At 33.9% G+C, this 17,114-nt stretch overlaps 1 protein-coding gene across 3 annotated transcripts; it reads left to right on the top strand.

Annotated features, from left to right (window-relative positions):
- The first annotated feature begins 6,294 nt into the window (after positions 1-6,294).
- Positions 6,295-14,295, top strand: LOC123529799 (uncharacterized). 3 transcript variants are annotated; one of them, XR_008366674.1, is made up of 4 exons: positions 6,295-6,466; positions 7,005-7,066; positions 8,855-9,120; positions 10,293-14,295. XR_008366674.1 is itself a non-coding variant. In XM_053521200.1 (2 exons), the coding sequence occupies exons 1-2, from the start codon at positions 9,029-9,031 to the stop codon at positions 10,606-10,608; spliced, it is 408 nt and encodes a 135-aa protein (XP_053377175.1). In that variant the 5' UTR covers positions 8,855-9,028; the 3' UTR covers positions 10,609-14,295. The 3 variants fall into 3 exon arrangements, 1 of the variants encoding a protein (XP_053377175.1); XR_008366673.1 differs by lacking the exon at positions 7,005-7,066 and having other exon boundaries at positions 6,305-6,466; XM_053521200.1 differs by lacking the exons at positions 6,295-6,466; positions 7,005-7,066.
- Positions 14,296-17,114: the final 2,819 nt, after the last annotated feature.

Genomic DNA, 17,114 nt, shown 5'->3' on the forward strand with positions numbered 1-17,114 from the left:
TGTGGATGCGTTAATATTTAAGGCGGTACAAAATTATATAAAAACCATCCAGAGATTTTCTTGAATATTTAAATAAACTTCAGTAACGTGCTTTATTTCTGTCTAAACAAACTTAGAAAAGGGACTGGGTGGGATGCGTGCGGGTGCCGGGACAGCCGCAACCTTGTAGAAAGCGTACAAATGGTAATCTCTTTTGTTTGTTTCTTTTCTTGATTGATGTGTTGTATGTGCTTACAATAGCTTTTTTTCGGAAGCTAATATTTATTTATTTTCTTTACCATTCAGTATGAATGAATACTTTACAATGCTATGTACTGAGTGGTTAAGGTCGCTGACTTCAAATCATTTGGGCCCCCTAAATCGATGTGGGTTCGAGCCTAAATGGGGGCGTTTGAATTCTTCTGTGAGGAAGCCATCCAGCTGGCTTACGGAGGTCGGTGTTCTACCCAGGTGCCCGCTCGTGATGAAAAAAATGCAGGGAGGGGCACCTGGGGTCTTCCGCCACCATTAAAGCTGGAAAGTCGCCATATGACCTATCATGTGTTGGTGCGACGTTAAATCCAAAAAAAAAAAAAAAAAAAAAAAAAATGTACCGATTGCCAATTTAGATTCATTCCAATATGTTTGTCTTTTCATTTTCAGAATTTTCTTTTTTTACATTTTTTGCAATCATGACGTATAAATAGCCTGACGACAATACAAAATCTTCTAAGTCTTGTTCCATATGTCTGGTTATAGGGAAGGGCCGTCCGCTAATGTTGGTATAACTTGTGGCCCAATCCGTTTGCTTTTGATATCCACTTTATTACTACATGTGTTTAATCTTCCTTTTGTTTGTTTGCTGATTTATTTGCATGTATTGTATATTATTACATACTCGTTTCTATTCCCCGTTAAGTTACACTGGCACCGGAAACGTCAATATTTTTCTATACACTGACGCCTGAATTTCATATCGGGTGCGTGACGGTTATTCAGTGTGTTTGTTGCACTATTTTTTTTCTATTTAGTTCAGTATGTCAATCCTATTCGGGCTATTGAACATATTTATGAATATTTACATAATATTATACGTGTAGATGCGTGTGTAATAAAAAGGTTATTAGCTTGCATAGGAAAATGCACTCGTTCTTCAGCGGATGAATATTGCGCTCCTAAAGTCGCGCAATATTTCCGCTGAAGAACTCGTGCATATTTCCCGATACAAAGCTAATAACCTATAAGTATTGTATTGCCGTATTTCTTAAGCAATAAAACATGATTAAACTAAATTAGAATGGAATACACTCCAATACAGAATGTCATTCAACTCATTAATAACGTTTTACAAAATAAGGGCCCAGACAAGACAGTTGCAGTCGATCAATCTCATCTTATCCCAACTAGAAACCTAAATTACTTAACCCCCGCCCCCCCCCCCCCCCCCCCCCCCCCCCCCCCCCCCCCCACACACTGTCTCACACTCAGTACTTTTCTAACTCCTGCTTTCCAAGGACCATCCGACTCTGGAACTCCCTTTCAACCTATGTTAAATCTAGCCCCAATCTCAGTATCTTTAGAGAGAGGCTGGCGGTGGTCAATATGTAATTTCATCGCATCTGTCATATTTAAAGTGTAGCATACTGTCTATTTAGCTTTTGGTTTAAACATATTTTAATTTGCTATATTTTACAACATGATTACAAATATAAAATAAAGGATTGGACAGGAAGCTTTATAAGCTTAAGATTGTCCTCCCCCTATTTAGCTTTTATTCTCTTGACATTTGTAACATATAATTTCTTTAACAACTGTTTCTCTGACAGCGCCGCCCAGTGATAGTCGGAAATCAACGGTCCGGTGAAAGATGTAGATGTAGAAAATCCTTATTTCATTTTGAAGAATTATCCTAAAACTATCGTAAAAAGAAGAGAACAGTAGGCGTCATGTATCTTCAAAAAGATATTTTGCTTTACCCCAAAATCACATCAAAATCACTGCGCTGTGACCTGATATTACTAATCTTACTAAAAATGATTTTTACTTCATCAAAAACAACCGTCTCTCACTGCTTTTTCTAAAATGTTAAAAAGAACATTCGCAATAAAAATTAAACAACCACAACACCCCCCCCCCCCCCCCCCCCCCCAAAAAAAAAAAAAAAAAAAAAAAAAAAAAAAAAAAAAAAAAAAAAAAAAAACAAAAAAAAAAAAACAAAAACAACCTAGCCTTATCGGTCCTAGTCCTTTGATATATCACGTTGACATGTCAAATTAACATAACGGGCGCACCTGGGGTATCTCATGTGTGTAAAATTCAGATTTGAAAAAAATTAAAATGCAATAAAGTACCTTTCAAAAAGAATCACTTTCTACAGTTAGCCGTTGCAAGCGGAATTTTAAGAACTGACATCAGACCTGTAATGGCCAACAAACAAGCAAAGCTACCCATGTTTAAAAAGAAAACTGAATTCTGCCAAACCAATAAAGACAAGCAGCTTATAATTCCACTGTTCTGGGCACGGTTTCGAACATACTGATTGAACTAAGCTAGAGCTAGCACTCTGGAGAGCTGAAGACAAGGTAGTCACCTTACAACAAGTTTATAAAATGGTTGATAACTTTGATATAGTCCCCGCTCCCAGTCAGTACTTAACACCTTACACAAGACAATATAAAGACACTGCCACCACTTAGCTGATCAGTTACCAACCACATCAGCCGACATTCATATATATTTTTTTGCACCTCACCCCGAGGACAATCGTCGTAAGGAACTTTTACCACCAGGCGTAGTCTTTACAGACATAGCTAATCCTAGGACTTACATTGTAAGTCAGCTCTGACTGGATTGCCGGCCTGGTAAATATTCTTAATAATTAAAAATAATTTAAAGGATGCGTTTGAGCGGCCTGGTAAATATTCTTAATAATTAAAAATAATTTAAAGGATGCGTTTGAGCGTAGAAATGAAACCCTTGAGCGCATAGCTGCTTCTTAAGTTTGTAGTACAAATGTATCACCAAATAAGAACTATGTCTATCACGATGTCTCTCCCATTTTAAATATTGAATATGTATATAAATATGCCTGTATTATGTATGTGTATTGTATGTCTTGGCCATATTCAGTTTGGTTTAGTTAATTGGCCAAAGGCATTGATTTGCTGATTTGCCAAATAAAACTGTAAACTGTAATAACTTCTCTAACCCCACACTTGGATTTATGTTTGATTTTTGCCAAATTTAAACAAATGCCAAGGAAAATTGCACACATTGTTCAATGATTATTCGAGTGTAATAAAACATAACAACAATAAGCAGTTAAAATAGGATAAAACTAAACACAAAATTTACATAATGTGTAAATCCCTAATGACAGCAAGGAATGCCTGACAATATTTTATTTTTTTTATGAAAGCCATTCCAAAGCCTTTCATAACGCTGAAGGAATTTTCAAAATCGGACCACCATTGAAAAGATATGGCAATGTAGGGATAACGCATGTTTTTTTCATGTTATAACGTCTGCAGAATCCCGAGGGATTGGTTGGTGCCCGAGCCCGTAGGGCGAGAGTACCAACGAAACCCGAGGGATTCTGCAGATGTTTAACACGAAATGAACATGCGCTAACGCTATTCTAGCAAAAAAAACGCGAAAAAACTAAAAAAATGAATACATCCTACCTCAACGTCATTAAATTTCCATAATTCGCGGGAATGTCTGAGCTGTTTTTTTTTACGTTGACGTCATTTCGTTTTGAATTATCCGTTTTTGGGGGCGAATGACGTCTACGACTATGAAATAATTTATAGGAAAACCGCGTTTAAACAAATTACGCCTGACGTATAACCGCCCATCGTGCCTAAATAGTGTTAAAGCACTCTTTTGCTATTATAATAATAAACCATTTCTTAAATCTAAGAAAATGGCTGATCATGGAGTCAGCCATTTTAGAGTGTATATGACGTCATTAAGACACTGCTGAATTTTTTATTTAGCCAATAACCTTTTAAATAGTTAATGTCATACGTTTCTTTAGTTTAAGATGTAAAACATAATAATTTCTTTCATTTTAACTGGAAAAGATAGAGACATTGTTTTTACAGACATAAGTAAATACAGTTCAAATATGTATTTAGAAACTAAAAAAATCCACCATTTTGGTTTTGTTGCTATGGAAACAAAATGGCTGCCAATTTGATCAAATATTTAAATGCTCATCGCTTTCTCATTTTTAAGCCGATATTGAAAATCCTGTCACTTCTTTAAATGATTTAAGAAATCATAGCAGATGAAATTAACATAAGAATAACATTGCCCTTCCCTTTAATGAAATTCACGGCGTTTAAAAAGTACACTAAAGTCTAATGATCAAAATGTCTTAAAATGAATACGCAACAAAAAGAGTATTAGCTTTGCTTCAAGAGATATGCGCTCATTCTTTCGCGGATTAATATTCACTCCCACCACCAAAGCCGCACTATATGTCCGTCTGTTGGTCTGCTAATGCACATTTCCATAATAATATCTCGTGTTTGAACATGAGTGTCTTCTTACTCTTTCGTGAGTATCAGGTTTGTCTGAAAATTGTTTCATTCTGCTGATGGCATTTCTTTCACATAGCGGTCAGCACCAACTGTATCTCATTTTCTGACTTTATTTCAGGGTTACATTATCGGAACTGTCACTGCCCGGTGGATTTACGTCCGATTGCTTTACTAGTTATGTTTTATCTAAATAAAAGAATTTTTGAGTACTGTGTCAAATTTTCATTAAAATGTTAATGTCTGTCAGAGTCAACTGTGAGGTGTTAAGAATATTTCTTACTTCACACTTGGTTCTTTGCTTTTATCTCTGCCAGATTTCAACATAACTGAATGAAAATTGGACACATTGTTTAATGATTAATTCAGTTGAATAAAGATAGCAAAGACAATATTTGTACATAGATTCATTGTGCCGTGACAGTTACAATAACTTAAAGGTAACCCAAAAATAAAAAGTCAGAGAATGTGTGTTCTTTTGTACTATTCACTATGTGGTACAGGATCAATCAATTATGCAACCAACATTACACTCCCAAAAGGGATAGAATATGTTCTTGTCTTGACATCGTAAAGGTAAAGGTAAAGTGTCTTGTTTAACGTGGGTAGTCGGCGAAAGTCCCCACCTGGAATGGACGGAACAACTTTTTTCCAGCCGAGCCCACGACATGTCATATTTACCTACCCAGCATCCAGTCTAGGCCGATACTGCTGGAAACAGTACCATATTAAGTAATTCAACCAGCACTGAACGCTAGTCGGGATATCAGCCTCGACCGGGAATCGAACCCGGACGGCTGGTGTTGTAGTCCAACCCGCTAACATTGCACCACTGACTCCATATACTTTTCTGTAAGTGTACACTAGATTATTCAGAAATATGCACGAAGTCTGAAGTGGAAATTTTGCGAGACATTAACGAGATGCAAAATCATTTTGTCGCAAACATTCCTGCACGCTTCTGTAGACGCTTCATTTTCTTTTGCTTGTTTCTCACATAATTGTACTTACATTGGCATTCTCATCTTATCTATTTAATTGTGTATATTTTATATGACCATTCTGTCACAACATATTTTTTCTTTCATGCTTATTTTTCTTTTTTTTCTTTCTTTATATCTTATCACAAAGTGTAATAGTCTTGCAGTGTTCATATTCTTACATGATGTGTTGTTATGTTCTTTTACAACATATGTTTAATTTCATTCAGACATGATAACCATATTTACTTTATTGCATTTTAAATGTAATGCAACGCTTTCCCGTACTTTTCTGACATGAGAGTTTTTAGGGTTTAGGTGCGTCGGATTACAAATATTTTTTTATTTGTATTTATTTATTATATAGATAATTTTATATTCTGATATTACCTAGATTTTAAACCCTTTTCATTGTACTACATACTGTTTATGCCACAAAGGATTAATGTGTTCGTAATACGTTACTAAATTCATGTCTTTCACTTCACTGTGTATCTTACATCAAAGGATTTTTATGTCAGAGGACCAAATGTTAAGTTGGTTTTAGCCAAATATGTTTTCCTCTTTAAATAAAGCTGTTATTATTATTATTATTATTATCATCATTATTAAGTTTAAAGTAATATAATAAAACTAATTATATTATTTTTTTCTTGCAATTTTATCGTTCCGCCATAATTCAATCAAATGCAGCATTTTCCCAACTTTTGTTTTCGTTTTGTATTTTATACAAACAGCAGTATAACAAAAGTCAAGTATACAAATGATACCAAATACTTACCTTAATGCGCCGTTGAGCACTCTAACCTTGGGTATTGAATTACGGTATACATATAAACGGTTTATATTTAACGCGAATTGAATCGGGTAAACAACTGTTATTTCAAGTGTCATAAATTTTAATTCTTCTCAGTATTCAGGTAAACATCAAAATTTTTTCTCTGGACCAGGAAGCAGGAAAAGGTAAGAGTTATTCATTTGTACTTAACTAGTCTTTCGGGTACAATTATATAATGAATTTACCCTATACCAATATCACTGATCTGGCATTTGATTACTGGCATAGACTGAATTGTTAACTATTTATCTAGATATACATGTTACGTACCAAACAGTAAATAAAATAGGACGTTCATTTTATATACTGAAAAACTGTCCATGATATTAAGCGGACAGAAATGACTTCCATACAATGTATAATCTATGTCTGATTCCATAGACGGTAGATGTATAAATAAATCATCTTCCATACTTTAATTGTTAGAACATATTGGTCGTAGATGTTCAGCGTGTTGACTACTATTCCGACTTACTTATTTGGAATAATAAAGTATGGTTTGAAACTTCATTTATGGTATCCAGTCTTCATATCGACCATTTACCCATTCTGAAGTAGTTATATTTTGACCTAGACTACAGACTTATTTACTTAATTCACACCTCGGGATGTTAAACATACGAAGAGATGATTTCTAACGATCCACCGTAACATACCTTTCAGCAAATGGTCAAGGATTTCAGGACGAAATGCAACAGAATTGCCAGGAGATAAATCATTGAAAGGTGTGTATAAATGCCGGTAGAAGATAACAACAAAATATGGTAAAAATATCGAAAAGAACTTGTTCGGATTGTGTTAGTAACCGAAAGCACTCATTTACTGATATACGAAATGTCTGTCTCATGTATCACAGACACATTTTCAATTAAGAAAATGCCCAAATTATGAAAATATTTCTACAATCAATACTGTCGTCATGAATCTGTCACACTGTGAGATAGAAAAAGTGCTCGTCTTGAAAGCTGTGACATTTAAGAAGAAAAACACTAGGTTTACTTTGCTATTTACTTAAACTGGTCAATGATAGTGACACATCTGAGGCAAAGTAACACTATATTATCAAAATAAGTGAACAAACCTCGATTTTGTGCAATGCCATTCGATGACGGCAAATAACACAGATACGTACCGTTTTTGTGCACAAATCCTTTATCGTAGATCGTTAAAAGTCATATCTTCGTATGACAGACATACCTAGGTGTGACAGTAAAAGTAGTTACGTAAATATGTAGCGATAAAAAGCAGATGTCCCCGTATTTGACCCCTTCATTATGTAGTTGTTTTAGTTGATAAAAAATATCTTACATATTTATATATACCAGTCTGATCTAATATGTCTTAAAACAACTTCAGAATGAGCTTGAAAATTATATAAGATTGAGTTTCGATTTTACTGTGCATTTGATAGCCTCAGTCTACCCAACTTTTTCATAGTTATCTTGTAACAATATTATATTGCATGGCAGATTTAAAGTATGCGGAAGTTCAAAATACATTTAAAAATATTTATACAGTTAAGAGCAATGTGCATTTTGTCACTATCTTGTTCTCTTTGATTAGTTACTAAAACACCGCAAGTACTTTCATGCTAGAATGAAAAACATACGTTGATCTCAGAAATTTAAGTATTGCATGAAAGACGTAAAAGTTATTAATACGTGTGAAACATCTATATTGCTTCTGTGTCACCGTTGAAATGATATTTTCACATGATTTGGTCAGTGTTAACAATGTTCCATCGTTTGTGCTCTTCTGACTGGTTGAAAAGGGAATTCCAATGTGCTAATTTACCATGTAAAGTGATCGCCCATTTGTGTAATCTGTTTTGGATGTGTTTGACAATAACCTAAAACATTACAATACGGGCCTTTGGAAATTTAATTATTTCCCTCTTGCCTAAAGAGCAGCATGAATTATTGTAACTTGCTATTTGATTAACTGTAAACGGATGAGTTTTAATTTCAAGGTAATGTTTATGCAGTTTTTTTTTGTAATTTTTTTTCCATAAAAAAGGATTACTTCTGGTATAATATCGCTGGAGTCAAACTAGTGCATGCGCTTTTATGAATCCGACTGAATTTTTGTCTTGTGAATAGAATGAACAGTAAGTGATGTCAGTTTCTAGATAAAAAAATGCGAAGAGCCAATGACATATTTGGATATTTATCTTGGTATACTCGTACCATTTGCGTTAATTTATATGAAATGAAGATAACGTTCACTTGATACAGGCGTTGCTATTAATTGCTATCAGTTTTTACTTTTGTATTATTTTCGAGAAAAGAAAAAAAAATCCCCGTTCAAAGGGTTGTTTAAGCCGTATACAGCGGGCCTTATGTTTTATTATTCAACGTGTACCTTTCTTGAAGTTTTATGATAGGTCTTGGATAGTTCTTCTTCCCGAGTAAGTGGTATCAAAAATTTAAATGTAAGGAAAGACCTGTAACCCCAAATATTACCTAGTTCCCTCTGACCTATATCTATTATATATATGCTGTCATTTATTTCAGAGGAGCAGTCAGTCAAGTAAACAGACACATGCTGTTGAGATAAGTGAAATGTAACTTGCAGTTCCACGTGTTTATGTCAAATGACAAATTAATATGAAACTAATTAAAAGGAAATCGAATTGAGACATCAATATTCGAATTAAAATTACCGAGAAGATACGACGTTTTGCAACTATGTCAGAGTTCAACGGCATAAGTACCCTGATTCTGATTATCTTCCTGATATTTAGTGTTTGTGCTGTGTTTTGTTACTTGCGAACCTTGAGGTGAGTGATTTTCCTTAGTGCAAATTAGCCAGTGAGACTGACTATTTGTTTTTATTTATATTTGATTATATGACCTTATATCGTACAAACAAATATTAATACCTCTTGTAATCATCGTCTGACAGTTGATAAGTAACGTGCAAGAAATCCGCACGATTTAGTTATAATAATGGTTTTATGCCTTTTACGGGTCGGAAGAGAAGCACACCACGATTCTGGAAATATACAAAAACACAAAATGTTTTGAAAAGGTTTGAGCTTTCAAGATGACCACAGTTTTTAGATACCTATAACGTATTTATGCGTTATTAGGATTTGGCATTTTAATCAGCATTCTTGACATGTGTACATGGTTTGACCCAGCCTTCATGCACACATGATATCATTGCCATGAATACTAACCTGGCTTGTCTGAAAACAACAAGAAATGGCTTTCAAACAAAGCTCTCGAACATACGAGGTATCTTGCCAGTACAGGAATACATATGTAGCGAAATTCGAAATGCATGACACGGTCGCAGCTGTTCATCAACAGGCATATACATGAAACTACACGTATATTATTTTATAAACAGTGCAAAATATCTTAAAATCGCTTTTTAACATTTTCTGCGCATGTGCAGACTCATATTATAGTCACAGTCAAATATTGCCATTTGAGTTAGATTTTGAATTTTCTACGTTCGTTTTGGTGTCGAAAATCAATATTTGGAGATAATTACACGATGACTTGATTCATCACGCCCTCGTTTGGTTTTTGGTCAGGTGTCGTCATTCAGGTTTATTAGATTTTGAGAATCAGTCAAAGCCATGTGCATTGCCAAATTAATGAAACATAAATAATAAGTTTGTGAAATAATAACCTAACCAGCGCCAGCATTAAACGTTTTAAAGAATACGGTATTTAACAAGCATTCTATCTTTTAAGATTATGTCAAATTCTTATTCAATGTCAAAATGAATTAAAATCATGATTTCTCGAACAATTTTATTCGGTTACTGCTAATGGCAGTACAGTGATTAATTAATTTGAAAACTGACCTGCGAGCTATCATTGTGATACATTTGAGTTTCTTTACTGTTAGTATAAAAGTCGGCATTTTTGTCCATACTTACGTTTATTACTAGATAAGAAACTGGATTGATATTAGTGTATCTGTTCTGTATTACAGGAGGCGCCATATGCAACAAAATGCACAAAGGCGTTCGGGTTCCCATTCAATGGTTTACTCTGTCACAATGCAGGAAGGAAACAGTGGTTCATTCTACAATTCAGTCACAGAATATCTAAGAAACACAGCTGGCCAGAGTTCTTCCACAAGTAACGAGCATTTTGAAAATGGCAAAGTGATAACTCCTGTAGGTTTGCCGTCATATGATGACGTCATATCTGGAAAGTTTGATGGAAATATAGAACGTCCACCACCATATTCAGAGACACAAACAAGTAATCTGGACAGTGAAAGAGGATCATCGGTTGCTTCATGAATAAATTCTTTTATTAACACAGGCCAGTGTGATAATCAGAAATCGCAGTGAATGTTTTCATATTCAATAGTGATAATCCGAGTTCATTGTGAATAGTTGTTATATCAATCATATACTGCTGTGATATGCGAACCTGTAAGGACAAGAACTTTTTAAATTAAATCATGGTGAGGTTTAACTAGTAAGGTCACGTGCCTTCTACAACATCGCAATCAATGTCATAACGGTCATAATGGTTATAAGTCATATTAATTTCAGTGAATTCTTGTACATGTTTAAAGGCATATTAACCGTTTTTATATGTTTGTCCCAAAAGAAACATATTTTTAATACGCCGAAATTGAACATAATAAGCTTAACCGAAACGAAAATATACACTTATTGAACTCCTAGTCAAGTAAAAACCAAAGACCAACTTTCTGGAGAGAGAGGGTCTTAGACGATTTCGAAAACGCATAGATTCGCTTTCGGTTCGATGTGTTAATATAGAGATAGCGCATGTTTTTTCTTGTCATAACATCTGCAGAATCCCGAGGGATTCACACGAAATTGCGCTAACGCTATTCTAGCATAAAACGCAAAAAAACAACAACAACAAAAAACTAAAAAATGAATACATTACCTCTCAACGTCATTAAATTTCCATGAAATACGCGGGAATATTGGAGCTTTTTTTCACGTTTCCTTTGGAATAATACATTTTGGGACCGTGATACATTTACCTGAGCGCGAGAATCACATTTTCTGCCCCACAAAGTGACAGCAACTTCAGTTTTATGCTAGAATACATCGAAATGCATGAAAACAATAGTAATGATTAATAGTAAATAATAGTAAACTTTGCAAATAATGTCAGAAAATCAAAATAAAGGCTCTCTATATATTTGCCATTTTATATACCTTATATATAAATAGTAACAAAATTGTACAGGACAGAGTCTTATTACTGGTATTAATAAACAAAAGTAAGATCCGCAAATTTCACAATCGTCTTGACGGGTCGATATTATGACTGGCTTTTTTCGGAAACAAGGAAAAAGTCGAAACTTTGAAATGTAGTAGAGTCAGCCTTTGTCATGTTGAGAACTAAGTTACTTAATGTCAATTTCAAGGTCGACTACACGTAGGTTTAAAATCTGGTATTCGTAATGCGTTTTTGATTCATTTGCCTTTCAAAAGTCAAAACCAACGTTCCTGTAACAAATTGTATTTCTCTGGGGATGGTGCAGGAAGTTCTTTACTTTATAGTTTCTGTTATTTGTTCATTTCCTTGACTTTTACATGTTCAAAATTGCCATAGCAAGCGATTTTTCAGTTTTAGTTTAGGTTTCAATTTTATTTTTTGCACGTTCAGAAGTATATTAGCCACATTTAAACTTCTGGCAAATCCTGAAATAGCACTAGCGATTCTGGTCCAGATGACTTGCAAAAAGTCTCAACATGATTCTAGTAAATACCAATTTTAATGCATGAAAAGTAACTGTACAGCTTCCTACAGAAGTAAGTGGTTTTCTTTCCAGGAGTATCAGAAAATAAAAATAAATGTCAATCTATTGAACAAACAAATAGACTTGCCCATGTTGAATTATAATTCGTTCTTACGAAAATACAGTTCTTGGTTTCTTGACTGCCATTTTTATGCAATTTCCTTTATAAATAAGGACTTTAACTACTTCAAGTACATAACAAAGTTGTGAATTCTGTTCTGAGAAAAAGACGAAAATGTAATATTTGATCTTTATCTGTAGGCTTTTCATTCACCAGTGAATCAGACTGCTTCATTCTCCAATTCCATGTATCAGTAGTCGACAGTTTGAACATTGTTTATTTTATTTAAACATAATCAGGCATTTTGACAAAGACAGCCAGTCAGAATTCATTATATTTACCTGTTGAAAATCACCCATATAATTCCGGTTACACCAAAGCAACAAAACTTCCATTAAAGCTCCCTTTAGAGCATTGGATGACCACATAGTTTTTCAGATTCAGAAAGCAAAGCTTAGGTGATGTGACTTAAAGTATAGTCTGTCTGTTTTTTTCTCTCAGAAAGGTGTTATTTTAAACATTTGTCAAATGTTTACTGTTTATCCTTAAAATTCATCAAATATAGTTTTTATCATGTTAACCTTTAAAAATATTTTTTGCATTTGATAGAGGACGGTATGATGAATTTATATAAAATAAAAACAAAAAATATCCAAAAATGCAAGTACACACTTAAGTGTATCCTTAAGAATCGCTTAGTTAATAGTGTATGTATGTATGTATAAATGATATTACATATACTATTAACATATTAACATACACACTAAAGGTAATAATTGCAGCATATTTTTCATACGTGTATCAACGTCTTTATCCCTGCATCAGAAATATAATGCAAAATAACTCTTTTTATTACACACAGGGCCTTTTTATTATATCAAACATTTGTTCAGTTTCAAACAAACTGAAAGATTCATCACCATTATATTTTTACTGCTTTTCAGGTCAGTATAACCTGTAAGAATTTCAATGAGATGATATATGTTTGTAGTTGTTATATTACAATATCTGGACACTTGATACTGAGAAATTGAGTGTTTTGTATTTTTGTGTCTAAAATTACGTAATTAACTGCTTGAATTACTTCAAGCATGAACAAAATGAATCTTTAAAGTATTGGTGTAGGTTCTATCTTGATATATTCAGCTAAATTGCAAACACATTTGTCCACAAAGGTTAATATTTGAAGGTTCTGTGTAGGAAACAACGAAAATTATCATTCATCAGTCATATTCAGTTTTAAGTAACATTGAGTATAGGACATTGTAATAGTCATTGACGAACATGTTTTTCTTGGACGATAGGAGCTATTGTGTTCCTATTGCATGATCGATGATCGTCTGAATACTTGGTTTAGCTGTACCTCAGCACTCTCATCTAGTAGAGGTTGGCTATGAATTCAAACTATCTAGACCAACTGAGGGACCATGTGAGAATGTATAGGTCTATATTCTAGCAGATGTAAAAGTTTTTATTCCATACCTAATATTTTTATTTCGTAACAAAACTATGAAAATTGTTACATATCATGTGTTTTCAATTTAAACTGTTTTAATGTCTGCAAACTTCTTTTTTTATGCTTATAAGGCACGCAACAACACAAAAGATCACTTTATATGAATAATGTATCTGGATAAGTGAATCCTTTAGAATATATACCGGACAGTATAAGCCTTTTTACAATACTGTTGACATTTGTTAAAACGAACTATTTTGCATTTTAAAAGTTATACCATGCCATGTATCATTTGAGAATGCACATGTATTGTTTGTTGTTGATGCTCGTGTTTAGAAACACTTAATTAAAAAATACTAATCTTCCGATCAAAAGAGTTCATTGGAATTACCAAAGCAAAGATAATGTTCAATGGTCAGTGTCCGTATATGAGTATTTTCAGTAGATACTATAGAGGAGGATAGGCTGACATGCTTAATCCTAATCCAAATAATAGCACATTTCGGGACAGCGTGATAACTTATGACCGTCACTGTCCCGTCACTTCCTAACTTATTCTGCATATTTCTGTTAGGAAATCCCCAAAATAATACGTTGGGAACGTTTTCTGGTACATGGACAATGTATTTGTAATGATCACATCTTTGATATGAATTTATGTTGACATTAAAACATAAAATTGCCTCGCTGACATTTAAAATTTATATTTTGTGTTTTATTTCTGCAAGGCAGTCCGCTGTTTAGGCACAGTTATTTGCCCTTTGTTGACAATAAGGAAGTGGTTACGCGGAAAATAGTTTCTCTGTTTGATGGTGAATATTGGTGAATTTTTGAGTGAAAGACCTGCAATAAATGACATAATTAGTAGGTACATATACAGTTTGACAGAATGAGAATGTCAGCATATGCATAATATGACTTTTTGATAGGGCCTGTTTTGCCTGTTTGCGGCCATCTAGAGGGTATTCTTCATATGCATGTGATTTGGTTCAAAATGGTGGAAAAAAGAGCCGGTCAACCCCATGTTTATTGTGGCTGAAAGATTTTCTCTTGACTAGTTCTGTTGAGTTCAGGTATTTTAGGGGAATTGGAATGCATGCAAAATTGCAATAGTGTCCAGTGTCAATATAGAACAGATAGTTAAAATAACTGTGGTCTTATGCCTAATCTACACTAATTCTGCATGACCAATACAAGATGGAAACCAGTCGACATGCCCCGGAGCTCGGAGACGGATTAGAAGAGTTCAGTACTAAATAGTAAGCAAAGTAACAGCCTATCCTTCTCCAGAGTTTTCATCTGAAAATACTCACAGTGTTCACTGACAGAGTGATATAATGCACTTGCGAGAGTTGAAAACAATTGAAAAATACAAGGAGAAATACAGATTATATATAAAGTTGCAAATCAACAGTTCTTTAAGTTTTCATTGTACTTAAAATAAATACATATTACTTAAGTCATGGAGTGGTAAAAATATTTGTAAAAGAAAAAAAAAATAGTATATTTGCTGTAGAGATCCCTGTATGTGATTTAAACGAAAATGCATAGTATTTACATAAACATGTGCATTAACTGAGTGTTGTCCGCCTGCTTTCGGAAGAATATTGCAGTACAAAAACAATTTGAATCACATTTTTGCTTTTTCCAGAAATAACAAAGCGTTTATCAAAATATTGATTTATATTTCTGACGATTTATATGCTGCAATTTTATTGTCATGCCATTGTTAGTCTTGGAGTAAACACACGCTTGCATTTGTAACAATCACAAGAAGAAACTGCCAAGTATGCTAATTCTTTGGCAGTGCACTTGGTTTGGATCAAGCCTGTATCAATATGAAAGTTCCTGTACATCGAACTTGAACATTAATGATCGCGTCAAAGATCGTATTATTTCAAAACAAACAAACAAACAAAAACAGTTTCAATATTTCGCGTAACACATCAGCAAATTCAAGCAATCATCAAACAGGCGACAAGAGAAAATAAATGATATATATTTTCTCAAAATAGAGTAGTGAGTAGTTGTGTGGGGAACTGCAAGGCCATCTTTAATTACATAAGTGCCAGTGAATTATTTCATTTCAGCAGAGTTATGAAGAAGATAAAATAATGAATATGTGTTTTGTAAGATGGATTTTTCCAGCACCGGTAAAATACCGGAAATCCCCGTCTGGTATGCAAGAATTAATAAATAGAGATCTACAGAACGCACAATTACATAATTGGCATTAACTATTAATTCATTTTGGAATGAAATTGTGTTAACTGCACCGTGGTCGAACGCTTAAAAATCAGCTGCAATACGTAGTTTCATATAGTGCTGCTGTCAACTTTTATTCAAAAAGAATCCCATATTTATTGTTACCCTGTTTTTTAAATAATATTTATTTTTGAGTTTGATTACAATACACTTATTTATTTATTTTGTTGGGTTTAACGTCGCACCGACACAATTATAGATCATATGGCGACTTTCCAGCTTTAATGGAGGAGGAAGACCCCAGGTGCCCCTTTATGCATTATTTCATCACGAGCGGGCACCTGGGTAGAACCACAGACCTTCCGTAAGACAGCTGGATGGCTTCCTCACATGAAGAATTCAACGCCCCGAGTGAGGCTCGAACCTACATCGGTGTGGGGCAAGTGATTTTAAGTCAGCGACCTAAGCCATCCGACCACGGAGGTCCTTGCCAGTTTCTTTGCCTCTAGTCCTAATTGAAAATCAAAACACAAACTTCGGTGTACATATCTACACAGATACGTAAATCAAATAATGAAATTATGTTTAAATTCAGAAATTAGTGTGTCATATTTAGACATATCTTCCATCAGAAGGTAATACGCTGCTTGAACGCATACAATAAGTGAGTGAGTTGGGTTTTACGGCGAATCGACACAAAATGGTCATATATCGCCGAGAAGAAGTCATATTGCAAACGCCAACTGTAAAGCATAAATATTAATGTAAAAATGTAAAGCATACCCAAAAACACCCATGTAAAAATGTAAAGAACAATATGAGTAATGTAAAACATATCTAAAAACATCCATGTAAAAATGTAAAGCGTATCTTAAAACAGTTATGTAAAAATGTATATACGTGATTGTTAAAATATCAGCTCTAACAAACATGAAAGTGACGTATATTGCTAAAAAACAAAATGCTGATGTAAAACCACTACTAATCGAAGAAGTATCTTTCTAGGCCTTGCTCTTCATTCAATATGGGTATAGCAATATTATAAAACTTATTATTCAGTCAGTTTTATAACGACTAGTAACCTCTTTCAAAATTTCTGTTTGACTTATTATTACTTTGTACTATGTAAAGCGTCTTTAAACATGTTTATCATGAACTTATTATTACTTTGTGCTATGTAAAACGCCTTTAAACGTGTTTATTATGACAAGGGCGTTATATAAATCTAGTATAATATATAATATAATATTAATAGCAAACCAAATAAAGAGTACAAAGTATTCTTCATTTTTGATGA

Source organism: Mercenaria mercenaria, chromosome 13, assembly GCF_021730395.1.
Source record: "Mercenaria mercenaria strain notata chromosome 13, MADL_Memer_1, whole genome shotgun sequence".
In the NCBI taxonomy this organism is placed as follows: domain Eukaryota; kingdom Metazoa; phylum Mollusca; class Bivalvia; order Venerida; family Veneridae; genus Mercenaria; species Mercenaria mercenaria.

Coding starts and splice junctions, on each gene's coding strand:
- LOC123529799 (XM_053521200.1), top strand. CDS start 9,029: ATGTCAGAGTTCAACGGCATAAGTACCCTGATTCTGATTATCTTCCTG. Junction 9,121..10,292: donor TGTTACTTGCGAACCTTGAG/GTGAGTGATTTT, acceptor TCTGTATTACAG/GAGGCGCCATATGCAACAAA.